The 19516-nt window shown below is 36.4% G+C and overlaps 1 protein-coding gene across 2 annotated transcripts in view; it reads right to left on the bottom strand.

Annotated features, from left to right (window-relative positions):
- Window positions 1-6760: 6760 nt before the first annotated feature.
- Window positions 6761-19516, bottom strand: part of SLC2A2 (solute carrier family 2 member 2) — a 28618-nt gene continuing 15862 nt past the window's right edge. For both annotated transcript variants that reach the window (XM_008705332.2, XM_008705333.2), the window contains 8 exons: window positions 18807-18931; window positions 15818-15933; window positions 14802-14964; window positions 14119-14306; window positions 11483-11587; window positions 8163-8264; window positions 7313-7516; window positions 6761-7226 (listed from right to left, as the gene is read on the bottom strand). In XM_008705332.2, the coding sequence (XP_008703554.1) occupies window positions 7026-7226; window positions 7313-7516; window positions 8163-8264; window positions 11483-11587; window positions 14119-14306; window positions 14802-14964; window positions 15818-15933; window positions 18807-18931 (1204 nt within the window). In that variant the 3' untranslated portion in view covers window positions 6761-7025. The remainder of the gene's footprint in view (window positions 7227-7312; window positions 7517-8162; window positions 8265-11482; window positions 11588-14118; window positions 14307-14801; window positions 14965-15817; window positions 15934-18806; window positions 18932-19516) is intronic.

Below are 19516 nucleotides of genomic sequence, written 5' to 3'. Positions count from 1 at the left end.
TCTCATAATGTAGTACTTCATAAATTTTATTTGGAAACAAAAATTGCAGCAATACCCAGTTGTTTACATAATTATGTAAATAATTATTCACTGTTGAGCCAAGTAGTGTACTATGATGTTTCCATTTTTTACCACTACCTACCTTACTTTATCCCCAGAAATTCATAATTGCCCTATATCTTCATTTGTTTAGTTTTCCATGTGTTTGTCACTATTTTTGTCCCAAGTTATTCTTCATATGGCCAAACACATCAGCAAATCTTTCAGTTCAGTTTTCCCCTGGAACATTCTTTTCCTTGCTTCAATTTGAATCAGTTGCTTTCTTGGCCCTGTTGCTAGCTATCCATCCATGACTTGTGTCCTCACATTTATCTGTCTTTATTCCCTTTTGCTTTATTCCGTGTCTTACTCTGTTGTGACTTTCTTCTTGTTTTGGCAGAGTACACCATCTACTTGTTTTATAAGAGAAGGTGCAAAAGAGGTAAAATTTTGAGTCATGCCTGTCTGGAAATATCTTTATTTTACTTTCACACTCAATTGATAATATGTCTGGGGATAGAATTCTAGGTTGAAAATTGTTGTCCTTCAGAATTTTATAGGCATTGCTCCACAACCTTTTAGCTTCCACAGTTGCCGTTCACCAAGTACATGCTGCGATGACTCTTGTTCATTTGTATGTGACCTGTCTTTCCTTTCTTAATCTCTGGTGTTCTGAAATTTCATGGTGAAATTTTGAGCTTTTGTTTATTGTGTTTGACACACAATAAACTTTCAATCTCATCTTGTTTTTCAGCTCAGCAAAATTCCAATATAATGTGTCTTTAATAATGTTTTCCCCCTCTATTTTGTTTTCTCCTCTCTTTTGAACTCCTGTTGTTTGGGTGCTGGATCTTCTGATTCTCTAAGTTTTATTCTGCACCCTGCCCACCCCAGCATTTAGTTTGTGAATAACTTGTAATAACTGTTTTCAAAGTTGGGTCGTATTATCTCTTTATATGGGCAAAAACATATACTTTCATACCCAATGTATGCCTAATATTCATTTGACCGGTTCTTCTTTCCAAACACTTTTCATAATTGTCCTTCTCAATGGATCCTGACTCTCGCCATGGTGTATTGCCACAGAGTGTTAAACTATTAAAGACACCAAACAAAGGAATACTTGGAAATAATGTTACCTGTGAAGCCTACCTTAATTAAGATGGCATAAGAAATAGTATATTTTGGCCCAAGTTAGAATATTTTGAATTCGGGCTTCGTAGAACAGGATAATGACCACTTTTGTTTAGCAGACCTTACCCAATTATTTTCAATGTGTATTGCTCCTGAGGGGAAGATCCATAAAAGTAAAGAAAGTAAAGCATCTGTTAGAAATGCAGGAGACAGATTTATGGCATGTATCCATGTGGAATTACTGGAATTCAAACATGAGATAGCTGTCACAGGAATGAGTACTAAGGTACTTATTGGAAGTGAAAAATTAAGTCCAATAGAAAGTAAATCTGATTTGGAAAATTAGTTTGACAATGAGGACTGAATTTGCCCACTAGGTTATTTATGACAGATATTTTCCATGAATTAAGCAAGCTAACAAGCTAAATACAAGTTCTAATGGTTTGATGTAAATACGGCATGTGATAAAATCAAAGAATTTTATTATATATTTGAAAATATGTAAAATTAGTATTTCAATTCTCCCAATCCCTTCTTAATATATCAGGTTAAGCAAGTTACCTTTAAGTAAAAGATTTAGCAGTATAATTAATAGTCTTTTATTAAGTCTTGGTAAAACCTTTTTGGTATACTGCCCAGAAACTAACTGAAGAATGATTATAATAACTGGATAACAAATCCTTCCACAATATATTTGATTTCAACAAAATTAAAAAAGGGTCCAATGGAGTTGTTAGCTGAGAGATTATTAAAGTTTATTTTTATTAAAAAAACAGATAAAATTAATTTTTATGATTAATTTTTATGTGCTTTTTGTCTGTAATTTGGAAATAGTTTATGGAATCAATTTTCCATTCCTATACTATTATTTATGAAAATAAGATTTTTTTAGAAGATTTTATTTATTTATTTGAGAGAGAGAGAGCATGAGCGGGGGGAGGGGTGGAGGGAGAGGGGGAAGCAGGCTCCCCACGGAGCGGGGAGCCCAATATGGGACTCCATCCCAGGACCCTGGAATCATGACCTGAGCCAAAGACAGACACTTAACCGACTGAGCCACTCAGGCACCTAAGAATAAGATTTTTAAAATACATCTATAATAACAAAGTGTAATAATAGGATTTATGCTGAACACTCTTTAACTTTAGCAGTAAGAAATATCCACCCATTAATATTTTAATTGATTGAAAAATAAATAACTCATGCTTCTCATTGAGATGAAATTTAAAATAATGACTTTAAAAATTAATAATTCTATCAAAAGGCGCAATACAGATTTTTTCATCATGTGTATACTACTAATAATCATAAATGCTGACTCAATCCAGAAAAAAATGTTAAACATTTTGACCTTTTTGACATGGGACGTTTTTATTTATCTTTATTTATTTTATTTATTTTTTTTTAAAGATTTTATTTATTTATTTGACAGAGATAGACACAGCCAGCGAGAGAGGGAACACAAGCAGGGGGAGTAGGAGAGGAAGAAGCAGGCTCATAGCAGAGGAGCCTGATGTGGGGCTCGATCCCATAACGCCGGGATCACGCCCTGAGCCAAAGGCAGACGCTTAACCGCTGTGCCACCCAGGCACCCGACATGGGACATTTTTAAACATAAAAATTCAAATTATAGATATTTTTGTCACAGAAACTCAGAATCATCAAAGAGTTGTTTTAAAACATTTAAATTTGTTGTTTGGGATAAAATTCTTTGGGGGAAATGTAAAGGAAATATGAGAATAGAGAAGAATGCAGTAAAATTTCTAACTGCTAATATATATGTATATATATATTTATATATATCTTAATGGTTGTGGTGAGTAAAAATTACTACGGTATTTATATTCCATTGGATAAATAGAGCCCAACAATTTTTAAATATCAGTATATACTGTATTTTTAAAAAGAACATCCTTTGCAGCTATTTAAACAAAAATTTTAGAGGTCAACTTAAAAACCACTGTAGTTTTTTTTCTATTTTCTCCTTCATACTGTAACTATTTGTTTTAAACTTTTATCCCTTTTATGAGAATGCAAGTGATATGGACCATGTTTTCTAAGTTTTGTGTCTTTCACAGATTTTAACAAGTGTCTTATTTACAGTGGGAGTTCAACTAAATATTTCCTGAAGAAATTATTTTTATTTTATCAAAGGGAGTCAGTTGTTCTTACCTAGACTTCAGGTTAGTTTTCCTACTCTTGATAATCAAAACAACTGCCTGATGGAAAGAAAATTTGAATTTAAAAAGTAACTCACATATATCTTTAAAATGAGAATAGGAACAATACTGTAAGAAAGAAACAAGGATATATTATAGTAAACCAATATTCATTTTCTTAAGTGTGGTTTTTTTTTTATAAAATAAAACCACACTTAAGCATTCAGAAATGTTATTTATTGACATAAAACTATAGTGTATATAAACCCCTAATTAAAACCAGTGTCTTTTCATGATGATTCTTCCTAATGTGCACCAAATTAGAAAGCAGTAAAAACACAAGCAGATGGTTCAGAGTGGTTGACAACAAACCTTTTCTCCTCAGGTCACTGATAGAATTTTAATGAAAAATTATATATTCTTTTACACTTTACTCAGCACCTCTTCTTAGGACACCATAAGCACAAGATATTGCCTGACATTGCCTTATCTGCTGCATGTGCTATAATCTAGCAAGAAGAAGTAGCTTATGCATGCACACCGGTTTACATGTATATAACACCGCTGCAGTTCTTGAGGATTATCAAGAAGGTTTGGTCTTGTCCTGTGATTATAATCTTGTTGAATTGCATTTAAGTAGACAGCATTTTACTCTGTACTTAGTATTATTCAAGAAATAATATTACATAACAACCTTTTAAAAAATAACTTAGGCAAAAGCAAACTTTAAAAATACAATAAACACTCATAACCAACTTGGAAATATCAAGTTTGGGTTTAGGAATTAGATAGCCTAAAATCTCCCTTATTTTTTTTTACCATTCCTTTGTCATTGTGAAATTGCTGCTTGAAATAAGAAAATATTATATTGAATTTATAAAATTTCTTATACTCAAAAGAAATTTGGAAAAAAAATAAGAAAAAATTTAAAAAGTAAAGAAAAACGTGGAACTGTCAATATATATGACAAACTTTTATTTTAGCAGTATCTTTGTGAATACTAATTCTAGGTAACATTTATTGAGCACCTCCTTTGTACCAGGAACTCTGCTTAGCACTTTACATTTAATCCTCACAACTCTCTGAGGTAGGTAATATTACTGTGCCCATTTTATAAGGTCTCCAAATCAAGTTTCATGGGTGGCAAAAGGCACACATGGGGACATTCATATTCTGGTCTTCCTGAGCTGCTTATTAGACTGTGAGCTCTTTGAGGAGGAAGGGGGCAGAGTCTTAGTGTATCTCAGTGCCATTACAGTGCTGATTGCATAGAGGAGAAAGAGAGGACCCTTTCACTGGTGTCATGACAGTGGGCAATAGCTAGGTGTAGCAGGTGAGTGGCCAGACCAAGAATTGTAATCATGTTTTAAAGCTAAGAAAAATCACAAGCTAAGAAAAATCACATTTGTTAGGACATTAGAATATGAAAAGACTTCCAGAAAAATGATAGAATACTATGAAAATTAAATGTTCAGACTCACATCTAATTTCCCAATGATTACATCTAATTAATCAGTGCCAATTGTATTATTTATTATGATGTATGCAATTGAAGACCAGGGAGTTTCTATTATGTTAAGCTAGTTCCTTTGTCCTCCTATAAAGCTTTAACAGCTTCTTTCTTCACCTTAAGGTTTCTTTTCAACTCATTTGTATCTCTGCAAGGAAAAGAATGTGGAAGGGAAACAATGTAAATTAGTTCAATTTCTCTGAGGCAGAAAACTCCAGGCTATGAATTTCTGGTGTTTATGCATCAGTCGAAAAAAGTAATTAGAACTTAAAAGTGGTCTTTTGCATTCTTTATTTAAATGTTTACTACTTTTTTTTCTTAGTAAATGAGATCAAGAATAGCAATTTGATTAAATGAGATTCATCACCTATAAAAATATTAAACTTCTTTATCATTGTAACTTTGGGCTTCTCAAAGACCACCAGCATCCTGAAGAAAAGGACAAGAGCCACACAGGAGCCATTCTCCTGCTCTTGCCCAATTCAGAGTCCTCACAATTTTTCTGGAGTTCACAAGCTGGCACCAAAGTCTTTTGAACTATAAGCTCGCTTTAACTGTGTCCTGAAGTCCTAAGTAAAAATAATTTATTCCAAATTAGTCCAAAGGGAATAAAAAGCAAAGTGAAAAGAAATAATTTTATGTTGTCTGGACTCCAAATTGTATAAAGGTAAACAACTCTAGGGAAAAAAAGTGTTCAGCATTTTTTCCACCTTCACTCATAAAAAGTACTTTTTAAAAAAGTACCTTTCTTTTATGCACATTAAAGCAAACATAAAAAGGATTGACTCAGTGCTCCACTTTGTGGGGAAAACAGCCTGGAGATACTTTAGCTCCCTGCTAAGCCTTTGGTGTCCATCAGAACTGTATTTCCATAGTTGTAAAATTGACTATAAGTGAAAGTCTGTTTAATCATCTGTGCATTTCCAATTTGCCTACATAGGTAAAAGCACTTAGAAGGGTGCCTGGCACATAGATAGTACACAGGAAATGTTAGCAATAGCAATAAGACGGCTTAGATAGCATCCATATACTGCCATGACAAAGAAGGAACATCAAAGGGGATGACTATCCAGAAAAGTAAATAGGGATTTTGATCAAGTCTGAAATTAAGCCTTCATGAAGTTTCAGGAGCCTACCTTTAGGATTCCTGCAATCTTACTCTTTCAACTTGTCTTGAAACATAATACAGAAAATATGTTTTAACAAACAGAGCAGTCCTTTATTTCAAATTTCCCTTAGACTGCTCTAACTTATTTAGGGTTTGAGGAGATACAAAAATGCCCAGCTTAATCACTGTTTGAATGTACTTTATAAAAAATGCAGCTGAGGAAACAAGGCTGTGCTCAATTTAAAAGCAAACCACAGTAGAGCTCAAAGGACTGAACTAGCAAGGAATTAACATAGTTTTATAACAGATATTAATATTAACTGATAACCCAGGCTATATGACTAGTAAAATCTTTTCAGTGTTTAGTTTTATAAAAATCATTTGGTCATCAAGCAAAGGAACTAATTTTTTTTTCTTCTGAGTACCAAAAGATTTGGTAGGACTACCAAAAATAACAGTTTTTCTCTATGAATATATCTTAATATACTCAAGAAACCATTTCACGTGAAAATACAGAAAAAATAAAATTTTAAACAAAATACAAATTCTAATACAGAAGAAAAAAGCTGAGTGGGAGAAATAGAAAAGTTATCAATTTTAACATGAACCTTATTACCACTAGCCAAAGCTCCTTTCGTATGAGGTCTGTGGGTAAGAAAATGTCAACATAATCATATTCAAATATGTAAATGAGCTGCAGCTTCAGGTTTCCAGTCACATGCTTAACGAAGAGGTAACATGATACATTGAAACTGCTTCCATTTCAGGAGAACCTCCTTATAAAGAAATAGAGCTAGGAACAATACAATGTACTTGCTCTTTGGTGTAGTAAAATGAGCTAGACTTTTGGTTTACTTAATAACAGAGTCTTACTATCAAAAATAGATGCTCTAACTTAAAAAAAAATACTTTCTTTGGTAACTTTTGATGACATTTCTGAGAAGAGTGCATAAAAGCTCTCTAAAAAATAAAACAATACTTCAAGACGTAGATATAAAAAATTCTCAAAGAATCGTCAGTTAAAAACACACAACTTCCTTCCTGTTTCTGTTCTTGTCAAAAAAGCAGGTTATCTTTACACAGTCTCTGTAGCTCCAAGGAACTCCATTTCCACAGCAGCTTTTGGCGATTGGGCCGAGCTACTCTTCTTTCGGAATTCTGCTGCGATTTCCTCAAAGGACTTTCCTTTGGTTTCTGGGACTTTGAAAAATGTAAACAGAGTAAAGGCCAGGACCACTCCAGCAAAGAGGAAAAACACATAAGGTCCACAGAACTTCTGCACAGAGAACAAACAGAGTTCCAGTTAGCAGCTGTTCTACTCCATCTCTATTCAGCAAATTTGCACAATATTAGGCTGCTTACCGCAATGTACTGGAAACACAGAGCTACAATGAAATTGCAGGTCCAGTTGCTAAATGCAGCTATTGCTAAAGCAGCAGGCCGTGGGCCTTGACTGAAGAACTCTGCCACCATGAACCAGGGGATGGGGCCAGGCCCAATCTCGAAGAAACTGACAAAGAGGAAGATGGCTACCATGCTCACATAACTCATCCAAGCCAGCTTATCCTGAGGAAAAAACAAAACGAAAACAAAAGTGGAGTTGGGATTATTGGCTGCTGCTTCCTTTAGCTAAGTGGGCTCTCTTCTTGATATGTTTATGTACAAATAACTATAAATTATTCTGGTTTGAGACAAGTTTATTCTAGTCTGAGTCATGCTTAAATCTTGTGAACTCTGTTACAGGAAATCCTCTGGATTAGGACTTTATATGATTCTCAGTCACTCTTTGCCTATGATAGAAGCAAGGCAAGAATCTAGTGACCTTTGCTCCTATTCATACCAAGATTGCTAGACAGGATGCATTACCCTCCATGAAGCAGTGGACAAGGATGCTGGGCTGGAGACGTCCTGGTTCTTGCCCTACACCACCAAATGGCAGAGCTAGTGTTAGAACCTGAGCAGGGCTGACCCCAGAGACTATGCTGTGACCATTTTGTGACACTGCCTCCCTTGGTAACAAGTACAATTTACTCGTGACATTTAAGTCTTTAAACCCCGAAAGCTACATTTCTCCCTTGTATTCTATGCTGTCCCTCTGGCTTTATTTCATAAGTCGATCTCAAATGTTTTAACATACAGAGCACTTTAACCTGGAGCACAGAAGTGCTATCATATGGTAACCAAAAGTCTCAGTGCAAAAATCTATACTTACCAGTAGTATAAGTCCCACGGACATGAAGACGGCACAGACAAACATCCCACTCATTCCTATTAGAAACAGAGAGCGTCGCCCTGCCTTCTCCACAAGGAATACCTAGGAGAGTTTTAAAACACGCTGACTTAAGTAGTTTTTACTGCCGAACAGGTCATTTTAATTTATACAGCTGGAAGGAGGCAGTTCTAGAATCCCATTTTACAGATGTGGAACTGAGTTGGGGGGTCACTCTTGCCTCAGGTGGCAGAACTGGTCTCAGTGAGCAGAAGTAATTAACAGATACCTGCTTCTTTTAGTCACAGTGATTTAACAGTCCATTCTGGAGAAAGAACCATAACCTTACCATCACTCTGCAATTATCACTGGGGAACAATATTAAGAGGCTGTACATCTCAGATCTCTTCCAATAGATTTCTTGTACATTTGAAATGGCTCTACATAAAAAGGACATTAATTTATCTTTCGGTAATTATCCTGTTATAAGTACAAGGTTTTGTGCACTGCAGACACCTGAAATAGTTTAATTGTTGGGTTGTCAACCATTCTCATCCAACTTTCTCACTGCTAATAAAGTCAAATTACGACCACTCACCTGGCAACTTTCATTTTTCTGTTGTGCCTAAATATATTTGGTGCTGGAAGTGAATTATCTATTATCTATTTAAAGCAGAAGCTTAAAGTGCTTTCTTATCCTAATTTAGGAGATGTGTCATTGATACATTTGGGTCTGTGGACCTTTGCATTAATGGTTAACATTTACAATTAGCCAAGACCAATGTTTGTTAAATAGACTCTTCTTGCTTGATCCTTGGGATATACTGCCAAGGTTGGTGAATCACACACAAATATTATCTGTCATAATTTCTCACTTCAATGAGTAAATTGGCTTGGCTCATAAATCCATCAGTAAATCAACAGCAACCCAATACCCTTGAGCTCTGGCTCTGAGAATATCTGAGAAACATTTGTTTTTACCTACAGTGAAAGCCCCTTTCATTCCAGTGGCAATTCATATTCAAGTTTCAGATCACTTCAGGATGATGAGCAAAGAGCCCACACTTACTGTTGAGAAGGTAGTAGGCAAAACACCTCTTGCCCAAGTTCATAACATTTCTCTATATAATTTGGCTCTGTAAGTATGACTTTAAAAGTTGACTTGATAACACCATGTCAAGCTATCAAGAAAATAGAAGCATTTCTTCAGGCATGAGGGCTTTTACTATGTTTCTTCTGTTTCTGAACAATTATTATTAATAGGATAATAAATTCTAAACTCACTCCTTGAGGACAGAGATGTCTGCCTGACCAAACCCCTTGTCTTTGCCCAAGACAGTGTGTGGTCATGCAGATCCTGGATGCCTCTGCTTCTTCTCTAGACCCATCTGTGTCCCCGTGCCCTCCACATTTCTTCCTGTTTTGTGTTCTTTTAAGTTTACATGTCCTCTTCTACTGGCCCATTAGTGTGGAAGAAAATATGGAATGTGGAAACATGATTCAGCATGGAGTGAGGAAAGTCTTTCTTTTCCCAAATATTCATTCAGGAAAAAAAAAGGTTAATTATGCCCCTTCCAAGTTTGTGAAACATTAATATCTTATCAGTGCATATTCCTACTTGTATATCTTTATTTGAAAGGATACACGGAATTCATTAACATTGATTAGTTTAGGGGAGAGGAATTAGGCGACTGAGGACTATCCTTTTTGTACTTTTTGATCCTTAAAACAACTTTTCAAAAATAAATAGAATTAAAAATTCTAAATGTTATCTGTAGCCCTGGAGGGTTAATTAGACAGATGATTAGGTCTGACTTTTAAAATGTCAGTCATCTGTTCAGAAACTTTCACAGAATAAAAGGATAAACTCTAAAAGGGCATATTCAAAATAATCAAGAAACTTTTCAAAACAACTCCTCCTGCTCCAGCTGGGGTTGGTGGGGAGGGGGGCAAAAATGAAATTCTGCAGTAGTTTCCTTTATAGGCATTTAGAGTTTGGGTTACCCACTTTTGACAACTTCATGCTTTGCATAACAAATCCTGTTACATATAAAATGTTTTAAGCATAATCTCTATGTTAGAAAAATATGTTGAAATAGGATTTGTAAAAAATATATCTCAGGAGACAAAAGAATGTGAGTAGCTCTTGGATTACATCCCAGTGGCAGGCCTTCATCGATTTTGAGTGGCCTTTTGGCTTGAACAGGCATTATCTCTAAAGGCATGTCTACAGAACTGCTGGTGTTCCCTTGTTATCTGTTCTCCTTCCTCTTTCCAAGGTCCAGTGCTGTTTAATGTAGTCTGGACAAATCTGCTTTTTGATCTCGGTAGCCAGGCTGTAATTTATTGACCACCCTAAGGTAATAGTTAAAAGTCCATGTGCAGAGAATGAAAAACAAGTGACTAAAGTATATTGAATATAACATGGTGACCAACATTAAAAAGCACAAGCTTTTTGAATATCCTGCATTAAAGGCAAAAATAAGCCCAATTATGCTCATTTTAGAGTGAATTACATGAGTTGGGAAGTTTTAGGGGTTTTTTTGCTGTTTGTTTACTTTAATTCTTAGATTGTTTATGTTAAATATTATTGTCAAGATACTGAATCATTCCTCATATAAGGTATTCGGTCTTTATACTCCATCTCTTATAATATCACACACATTTTTATGCATCACCAGAAATTAGGGCCTTGTGAGCTATCTGGAAGCTCTATCCATTAACCTAATATCATAAGAATTCGCTGAGTCTGTTTAACCCTGTCACAGGCATAGATATGTTACAGAAGACCTTATTTTTTTTAAAGTATTTTTAAAGTATTATTTGAAGTATTTTTTAAAGTATTTAAAGTATTTTTTTAAGTAAAGTATTTAAAGTATTTATTTCATAAAGTGTCATTTGGCCAAGACATCAGTATTAAAAAAAGAATTTCAACCATAGAAAGAGAGGAACCTAGGTAGAAGACCCAATATTGATAGAAATGACAAGTAGTCACCTGACCCCAACAGATTCAAGTATAGAGCAAAGGAAAAGGAATCCAACTATTTACACAAGGAAGAAGTCTTCTGTGCCCCAAGTAAGTTATTGATTCACAAATGAATGACTAAATGGCATTGTCCCCAGCAAATGGGGACAACCAGTGATCCACCTGTTCAGCTATGCTAGTAGTTTGTTATTTGCATATGAACTCTTCCTGTGACCCACTTGGTTCTATACACCCAATACACATGAACAATAAATCACTGGTTGTTTTTAGATCACAAAGCCCCCCCCCCCCATTTCTGAGCTGAGGAACAAGTAGCATATTTAGGGTATTAACTCACAGAGAGAGCAGTGAAAACCATGTTGATGGCACCAACTCCAATGGTTGCATAAACAGGTTGGCTGATTCCAGCTGTCTGAAAAATGCTGGTTGAGTAGTAAAAGATCTGTAAAGCAAATGATTTAGCTTTAATCAAGAATCCTAGCACTGATAGCTTTAGCAAGAAATATTTTAGGTTGTTTATTTTTAGTAGTTTCTATGGAACCATGGTCCCTAGAACACCCTAAAGATTTTATCTGTCCTCTACTTCCAGGCAGTGAGAAACCGCTTTCAACCTTTAGTGTTTGAAACTTCTGATTGCTTAAAGTTCTCTTTAAATTTAGCTGAAAACTCTGAATCTGCATTATGTTGATAAAGACTTTTTTAATTTTTTAATTTTTGTTAAGGTATAAAATATATACAAAAAAGTACACACAACATGAGTATACAGATTAATTTTCACATACTGAACACACCTGTGTAACCAGCACACAGATTAAGAAATAAATCATTTCCAGTCTTCCAGAATCCCCCAGAATGTCCCCCTATTTTTCCAAGGATGTTCTTCAACTTCTAGCAACATGATAAATTTTGCCTAGTTTTATACTTGCTATAAATGGAAACACAGTGTGAATTATTTGGTATCTGTCTTCAACATTACCTTTGCAAGAATTATCCATATAGCTGTGTGTGTTTGTACACTGTTTATTATCATTGCTTAGTGTTTTATTTGTAATAATATACCACTATTTATTATCCAATCTACTACTGATGGTTATTTAGGTAGTTGTCATTTGGGCAAATACGAAGGGTCCTGTTATGAACATTCTAGTACAGTCTTTGTGGTGAAATATGTACACATTGACATCCAGGAATAGAATTACTAGACCATAGTGTATGCATATGCTTAGCTTTGATAGATACTGGCAAATGGTTTTCCAGAAAAGTTGTGTCAATTCTGGTTGCTATTGCTCTAATCCAAAAATTTTCACTAACTCATGGACAGGGAGAAATCTTCAAAATCTCTCTAATAGCCTTTATTATTGATCATGTTTTTAGATTTATAATGGTTTTTTAAGGCCATTCTGTCATCCTCTCTCATTCCTTCCCCATTTAACATGTCCTGTTGCTGGCATCTCTTCTGGCAGATAGGGCTAATGGAGAAGGACTGTACAGATTGTGCTCAGTGAAGAGTAGCTTATAGCACACTATCCCACATTTTTAGGCTGCCCAACAGCCTCAGTTCAGCATTTCCTGGATGCCTCTATGTCAGGCACTGGGATAGAAGCTAAAGCAGGGAGGTTCAGAAAGACTAAATATTGTTCCTTTGGATATACAGGCAGAGCTGAGAAAAGGGATACAAATTTGGTCTCCAAACCCTGAAGTTATATAGAGTGTTATATTTCAATGGACATCAAGGACCCATTAAAGGAAGATAGAGATGACAGAAGAGCAGTATTCAGCTTGTTGAGTGAGGTTCAGGTCTCCTTTTGTTCCAACAGATGAGAATTACTTTCTTTACCTCTCCCAAGGTTCTGCCCATCCACAAGCCACCTCCTTGTGGATGTGTGATTAGCTCATAACAGGAAGACCAAACCACATTTTTAACAGCAGTAAAAGAGGATAAGTGACTTTTTAAATCTAGGTTTGTTTTTTTTTTAGCAAATGATTACTTTTTTCTTCTAGTAGCTAATTGCCAGCAGAACAATTTTAGTCTGTGTAATGCAATGATTTCAGTGCAAAACCTAAAAGCTAGCTAGTTTAACATTCAGTTCAGTATGTTTTTCAATCATGTCTTGTCTACTGCCCTCACTCACCAATGCCATGCCGGTTCACACTATTGTTTCTTTTGTATGCTGGCTCCCCAAACAGAGTGGAAGTTTCTTGCATGGCAGGAAACTTCTTTGCACCTAGCTATTTGGTTTTGTTTCATTTATCTATCTATCTATCTATCTATCTATCTATCTATCTATCTATTTATTTATTTTTAAGTAGGCTTCACACCGAGTGCAGAGCCCAACGCAGAGCCCAGTGTAAGGCCTGAACCCATAGTCCCGAGATCAAGATCAAGAGTCTGATCCTCCACCAACTGAGCCACCTAGGCGCCCCTGGTATACTTCATTTAAATAGATGAAGGGTGGGGGGTGCTTGGCTGCCTCAATGAGTTAAGCATCTGCCTTGGCTCAGGTCACAGGGAGCCTGCTTGTCCTTCTCCCTCTGCCCCCCACCATGCTCTCTCTCTCAAATAAATAAATAAAATCTTTAAAAATAAATAAAGATATATAGATAAAGGAACCATGAACTCCTTTTGCCTGGACTATCAGGAATCTTAAATTTGCTTTTCAAGTCTAGGAGTCCCTTATAATTTAGGGTTTTTTTGGTTATAATTATTCTCCTTTTCCCTCTTTTGTATTAATTACGATTTTTGCTTTTCACCTTCCATCTTAGTAGACACACAGTACCATTGATTGTTGACATTTTAAAAAATTCTAATCCAATTTTAGAAAGTAGATGAGGCAAAACAAAGAAAATTAATGCTCAATATATGTTTATTATAGTAAAACATGATGTCAACATTCTTAAATGCCTTTTAGTTATTTAAATTTATACCCCTTTCTTTCCTTATTTTAGGGAGTTAGAGAGTATTCTGAAACTTACCCCATTGATTCCAGAAAATTGCTGAGCCACGTGCAGCATCAATGCCACTAGAATAGGCTGTCGGTAGTTGGAATTGGTGAAGAGCTGAATTATGGAGACTTTCTGTTCACTGGACGCTTCTTCTTTCTCTTTTCTCATCTCACTGATGTCTTTGGTGACATCAACACCTCCTCTGAGTCTTTTCAAGCCTGCCCACAAAATGATCAGTTTGACACAACTTAGGTCAAAACAAAAGTAAGTTTATTTTTATTATGTTAATGAAAGAGCTATAGTTCTGCATAGCCCTTTCTATTGCTTTACAGCATGATGGCAATTTTTTTTTTTTGTTAAATTAAATCCTGTTTTTAAATTTTGAGAAAAATATTTGGCTTTATCTAATGACAAAGAAAACTGTGATCTTTGTTATCATAGAAGCATAATACAGGTAAAGGTCTTTTAGAAGACTCTGGTTGAGTCTAATACCCTGCACGTGGGTTTCCCATTTGGGCTCAAGTGTTTATGGGTTTGAAATGGCATGCATGAGTCATATTGACGTGATCTTGCACATTCTTCTTACATGTAATCGTTGACTTCATTTGGAAAGTGCTCATACCAACTTGACCAAAAACATTCATGCATACTGTTTTTCATTAGCTGATAGTTCCAAAACAATAGGAAGAAAAAAAAAACACCCACAGACTTACTTTTCTTTGCTTTGACTTCTTCATCCAACTTGATGTAAAGGTACCTGGGGCTTTCCGGACAGAAGAAGAGCAGCAGAGACTGGATGATGGCTCGCACAGCAGACAAACCAAGCAGGATATGCCACCGCTCATGATTGCCCAGGATAAAGTTGAGGCCGACAATCTGAAAAGGCAGGGAGGAAGCATGGCAACTGCACAACACTTTGGGTCTGCCTTCCGTAACCATTTGTTGAAAAGGTACGTTGGTTATTTAATAGTAATCCCTGACAACTTTGATTCAAGTACGCCCAAAGCAGAAACTATTACTAGTGTGTCTTCCTTAACTAAATTCAGGACTATTTGTTTTACAAAGTGTTCACTTAGGTTTGTTTTCATTAACTTATATGGCCATTTAGGATGCGAAACAACCAAACTTTTAAGAACACATTTGACATCTAAAGCAATACCAAAAATCATGTGTAACTTTCGACCCTAATAGATTTCTTCTTAGATTACCCAGAGAAATAAAATGGGATTACATAGATAGAACAATTATTATAATGAGAACCAAATTTATCATCCTTATTGCAGTGGTTTATGTTCTGGATAATCCTAGGTTAGGGGTTCTGAGAACTTCGAGTCCGTGGAATAGAAGGGAAGGGTAGAGCCAGCTGAACAATAAACTGCTATGGTAATCAGATACATATTAATTGTCCAGGTACGATGCTCAAAACAAAGAAAATCCAGCAGTCAAAAATGTGAAGTTCCTATTCTTTGAAATCTGCACAGAATAATTTAATTCTAGACTAGCTCCAGAAGTTCAAGACCTGGCATGTTGGGTCATCTCTAGTGCCAACCCTACCACAGATCCAAGGGGAGAAGTGAGGAATGGAACAATAATAATTTGGCTTTGAGCTAAAAAGCCTAAGTCTCTACAGCATCCCCCACTCTAGTTTTTTTTCTGCTGTGTGGTCTGTGAGGGAGGGAGAAGCTGGATAAAGTAGCGGATAGGTGAAGTAGGGGATGGGAGATTTTACCTGACTAATAAGAATGCCCGTGACAATGGCCAGCTGGTGAAGTGTGCCAAGAGCACCCCTGAGTGTGGTTGGAGCAATTTCACCAATGTACATTGGAACCAAGCCTGAAATTAGTCCTGCATAAAAAATGAACATAAATGTGAAAGTGCAGCCAAGACTATCTCAATAAACCAAACAATAATTTGGTTTAAGTATAGTCAATATCCTGACTAAAAGGCCCTTTCAGAGGCTGTTGGAAGGAAGACCCCTTGTCCCCACTCATAGACACAGTTTATGCAAAGAATATTTGTTGATAAGACTTGATTGAAGTTGTAGTTGGGTATAGGAATAGAAAGAAATGGTTGGTCATGGATTTGGCAGTTATTCATAGCATTGCCTTATTTAGTTAAGACCGTGTTAAAAAATTGATTTACATCATAATGCCTCAAGTTGTCTTCAGAAAAGAGACTAAAGAATGCTTTAATAATATTCTTGATCTAAACTCATGGTATTAAAGGAAATTATAACATATCTAGGCCAGTCTCTTTACTTTATAGAGGTTAGAAAGTTTATCCAAGATCACAGTGCAATAGGGCTTTAGCACGAGAACTACAAGCTCTGAATCCCCACAATGTGCAAGTGCCTCAAGATCACTGTTAGAGTGGTGAGGGAGGTGTGGACAGGTGGAAGAGGTTAAGGAATTCAGGGGCTTGTCCCTCAATTACTCCAACCAGGCCAACCCAGCTTCTTCTTTATTCTCTCCTAACAATGGGCTTCAGGAAAGATTTTGGTGCTTAAAGGAATACCAAAAAATTGAAACGCACTAGGCAATTCTGCCGTCTTCTGTAGCTTTCTTAAATGCAGATGTCATCAGTCATGTTGGACTTGGTGGAGTATCCAGCCATTTGCTGAGTGCAAATAAGGTCAGACACTATCAACAAGCAAGGCTGAATGCAATGTTTAGCATTTTCTTAGGAATTTAAAAATAACAGTTGTCAGAGTCTTCCTCTTAGAGAGTTTGTCTATAAGATGGAAATGTATGGTTTTTGTGTAAAAGATGAATTTGGGAACTGTTTCAATATGTTTTTAATGCGTTAAATTGTTCTTAGTATCTCACATGAACAGTTGTATGATTGCTATGGCATCTGAATTTTGGCTGACATTTACATGTGACTCTACTGTGTGGCCTGTTGATCTTAAATAAGAAAAAGCCCAGTTGTTTGTCCCTTTTGCAAGCTGTACTCTCTGTGTAATACTTCCTATTGTATCTCAAGAACATAGTAATGTAGATAAACTCACAGGTCTGAGTTCACAGAAGTTTGAAATAAAAATGTATTTCCTATAATTTTTAGCAATTTTAATACTCAGAACAGGACCGGGCATAATTTTAAAACATGGTTGGGGAGTACAAGTTACTTGGCTATGCTAGTGATAGGTTGCTCCACAATGTTTGTAACATTTCTTTTCAATTTTCCCAAAAATATTTATGATTTTTTTTCATACTGTATTTTTTTTTTAAGATTTTATTTATTTAGTTGACAGAAATAGAGACAGCCAGCGAGGGAGGGGACACAAGCAGGGGGAGTGGGAGAGGAAGAAGCAGGCTCCCAGTGGAGGAGCCTGATGTGGGGCTCGATCCCATAACGCCGGGATCACGCCCTGAGCCAAAGGCAGACGCTTAACAACTGCGCCACTCAGGCGCCCCCTCATACTGTATTTTTTAAATGGAGAGAGAAGAAAGAAGAATCATGATTTGGACCTCCTTGATAGTGTTATTCTTTGCATTTTACAGAAGATCCAGTTAATATATCTAAGGCCAGGCAAAGACAGTGCCAGGATTGATTTATTCTGAATCTAAATCTCTCCACATGTGGGTTGTCTCTTCACCTTGATAAAGCTATCCTAACTTTCAGCTATTTGTATTAACATTGAAAATAATGAAAAGAGGCTTTTAATTAAGTTATTAACTTGTAGGTATTTTGGCCTGTGTTTCAGGGCATCATTGAAGACACATGAAGTTATCTATAGTCTTTTCTCTTTCTAAGTAAAAACTGTATAAACATTTTATGCATCATTTTGTATCCTCACATCCTCCCCCAGCCCCAGTGGATATTAGTGCTTTGAAAGACAGTTTTATGATTTGGGACAATGGGTTAAAACCTTGGCTCCAAACCATCAGAATCAGGGCTTCATTGGCATTGAGAAGCTAAAGATTTGGCTATTTTAGAGATGAAGTGATCCTCCTTTGTTCAGACCTCTGCTGATGGAAATTTACTTCTGAAAGTTTGGAACTTCCGAAAGTTTGAAAAGCTATTTCCAAGAACTAGTGATTCCAGATATTCAGATGTGAGGTTCACAGGGGAGCATCCTTTGCCCATTATGAACTTCTCTACCAGCTGCTCCTGCCTGACTCCCTCTCCCTGTGGTCACTGCCACGGTAATACTTCACCCAGCCACATCTGGAATCCAGCCGCTAAGGGAATGTGATCTGAGAGATGGGCTTGGGTGTCAAGGTCTTTCCAGAAAGGAGAGACAGAGACCTAGGTGGCAAGTAGGCCATAAGAGCTGAGCTGCAGGTTCCGGGGGTAGCAGTGTGCCACTGTCTACTGCACAACAGGAGCAGTAACAACAGCTAGCTTTTCTCGGCAGCGTACTGTAGGCAGATTCTAGGCTGAGCATTTTACATGTGTTCTCACAAGTGCCCTACATCGCAGACACTGCCTCCTTCATTTAAGAGATAAGGAAGCTGTGAGTTAAATAATTTATCTGCAATTATACCACTAGAAATTGCCATGAGCAAGAAGATATTTTCACAACTCCCACTTACTGGTCCCAAACCTCCCTGATTCACGACTTCAATTTTACACTATTGCCTTTCCCTTTTGTGATGCCACCTCTGGCTCAAAAACGTGCCTGCATGTTATAGTATCTGCCTCTAGAATAATTCAGACAAATGTGTGTGTGTGTGTGTGTGTGTGTGTGTGTGTGTGTGTGTGCATGCATGACTTACCACAATAGAGTCCTGATATGCTTCTTCCTGAAATTATAAGAATGTGAGATGGTCCCAGCTTTGAAAACCCCATCAAGAGAGCTCCAGCTAGTGAGAGAATGTTTGCTACCAACATGGCTTTGACTCTGAAATTTTAAAAAGCAAGGATTACAAATTCAGCATCAAAACTTGATAAAATTATTTGCTTTCAGAGTATGCTATTTACTTAAGAGCAGTTATTTTACTTTGCTGAAAAAGTTAGTTGGAGAATTTTAAACCATGATTGATAGCTTGATTTATCTGTGGACTAAAGCATTAACGGTAAATAACGTTTATAATGAGAAAATCGGGCTTTATGCATGTGATCTCCACATTTTAATAGAGATGATTCAATTGTAGTGATGACTGGTTTGATTTAAGATAACGCTTCTGAAACTTTTTGAAACAGTTAACTAATTAAGTTTCCTACAAGTTGATTGTTTTAAGTAATAATTGCCTGGTGATAGCTACATTCAACACTGTAGTTGTAACCTATTACATCCTCTTTCTTTCTCCCTCTTTCTTCCTTCTCTTGTCTTCTCTTCTCTTTTTTCTTCTCTTTTCTCTTCCCCTTCCTTCCTCCTTCCCTCCCTCCCCCTTCCTTTGCTTCCTTCTTCCTTTCCTCTCCTTCCTTTATCCCTTTCTCTTTCTTTCTTTCTTTCTTTCTTTCTTTCTTTCTTTCTTTCTTTCTT

The sequence above is a fragment of the Ursus maritimus genome, unplaced genomic scaffold, assembly GCF_017311325.1.
Source record: "Ursus maritimus isolate PB19 unplaced genomic scaffold, ASM1731132v1 scaffold_4, whole genome shotgun sequence".
NCBI classification, from domain to species: Eukaryota; Metazoa; Chordata; class Mammalia; order Carnivora; family Ursidae; genus Ursus; species Ursus maritimus.
The sequence above is the reverse complement of the archived record's forward strand: the minus strand, read 5'-3'. Positions and strand labels throughout refer to the sequence as shown.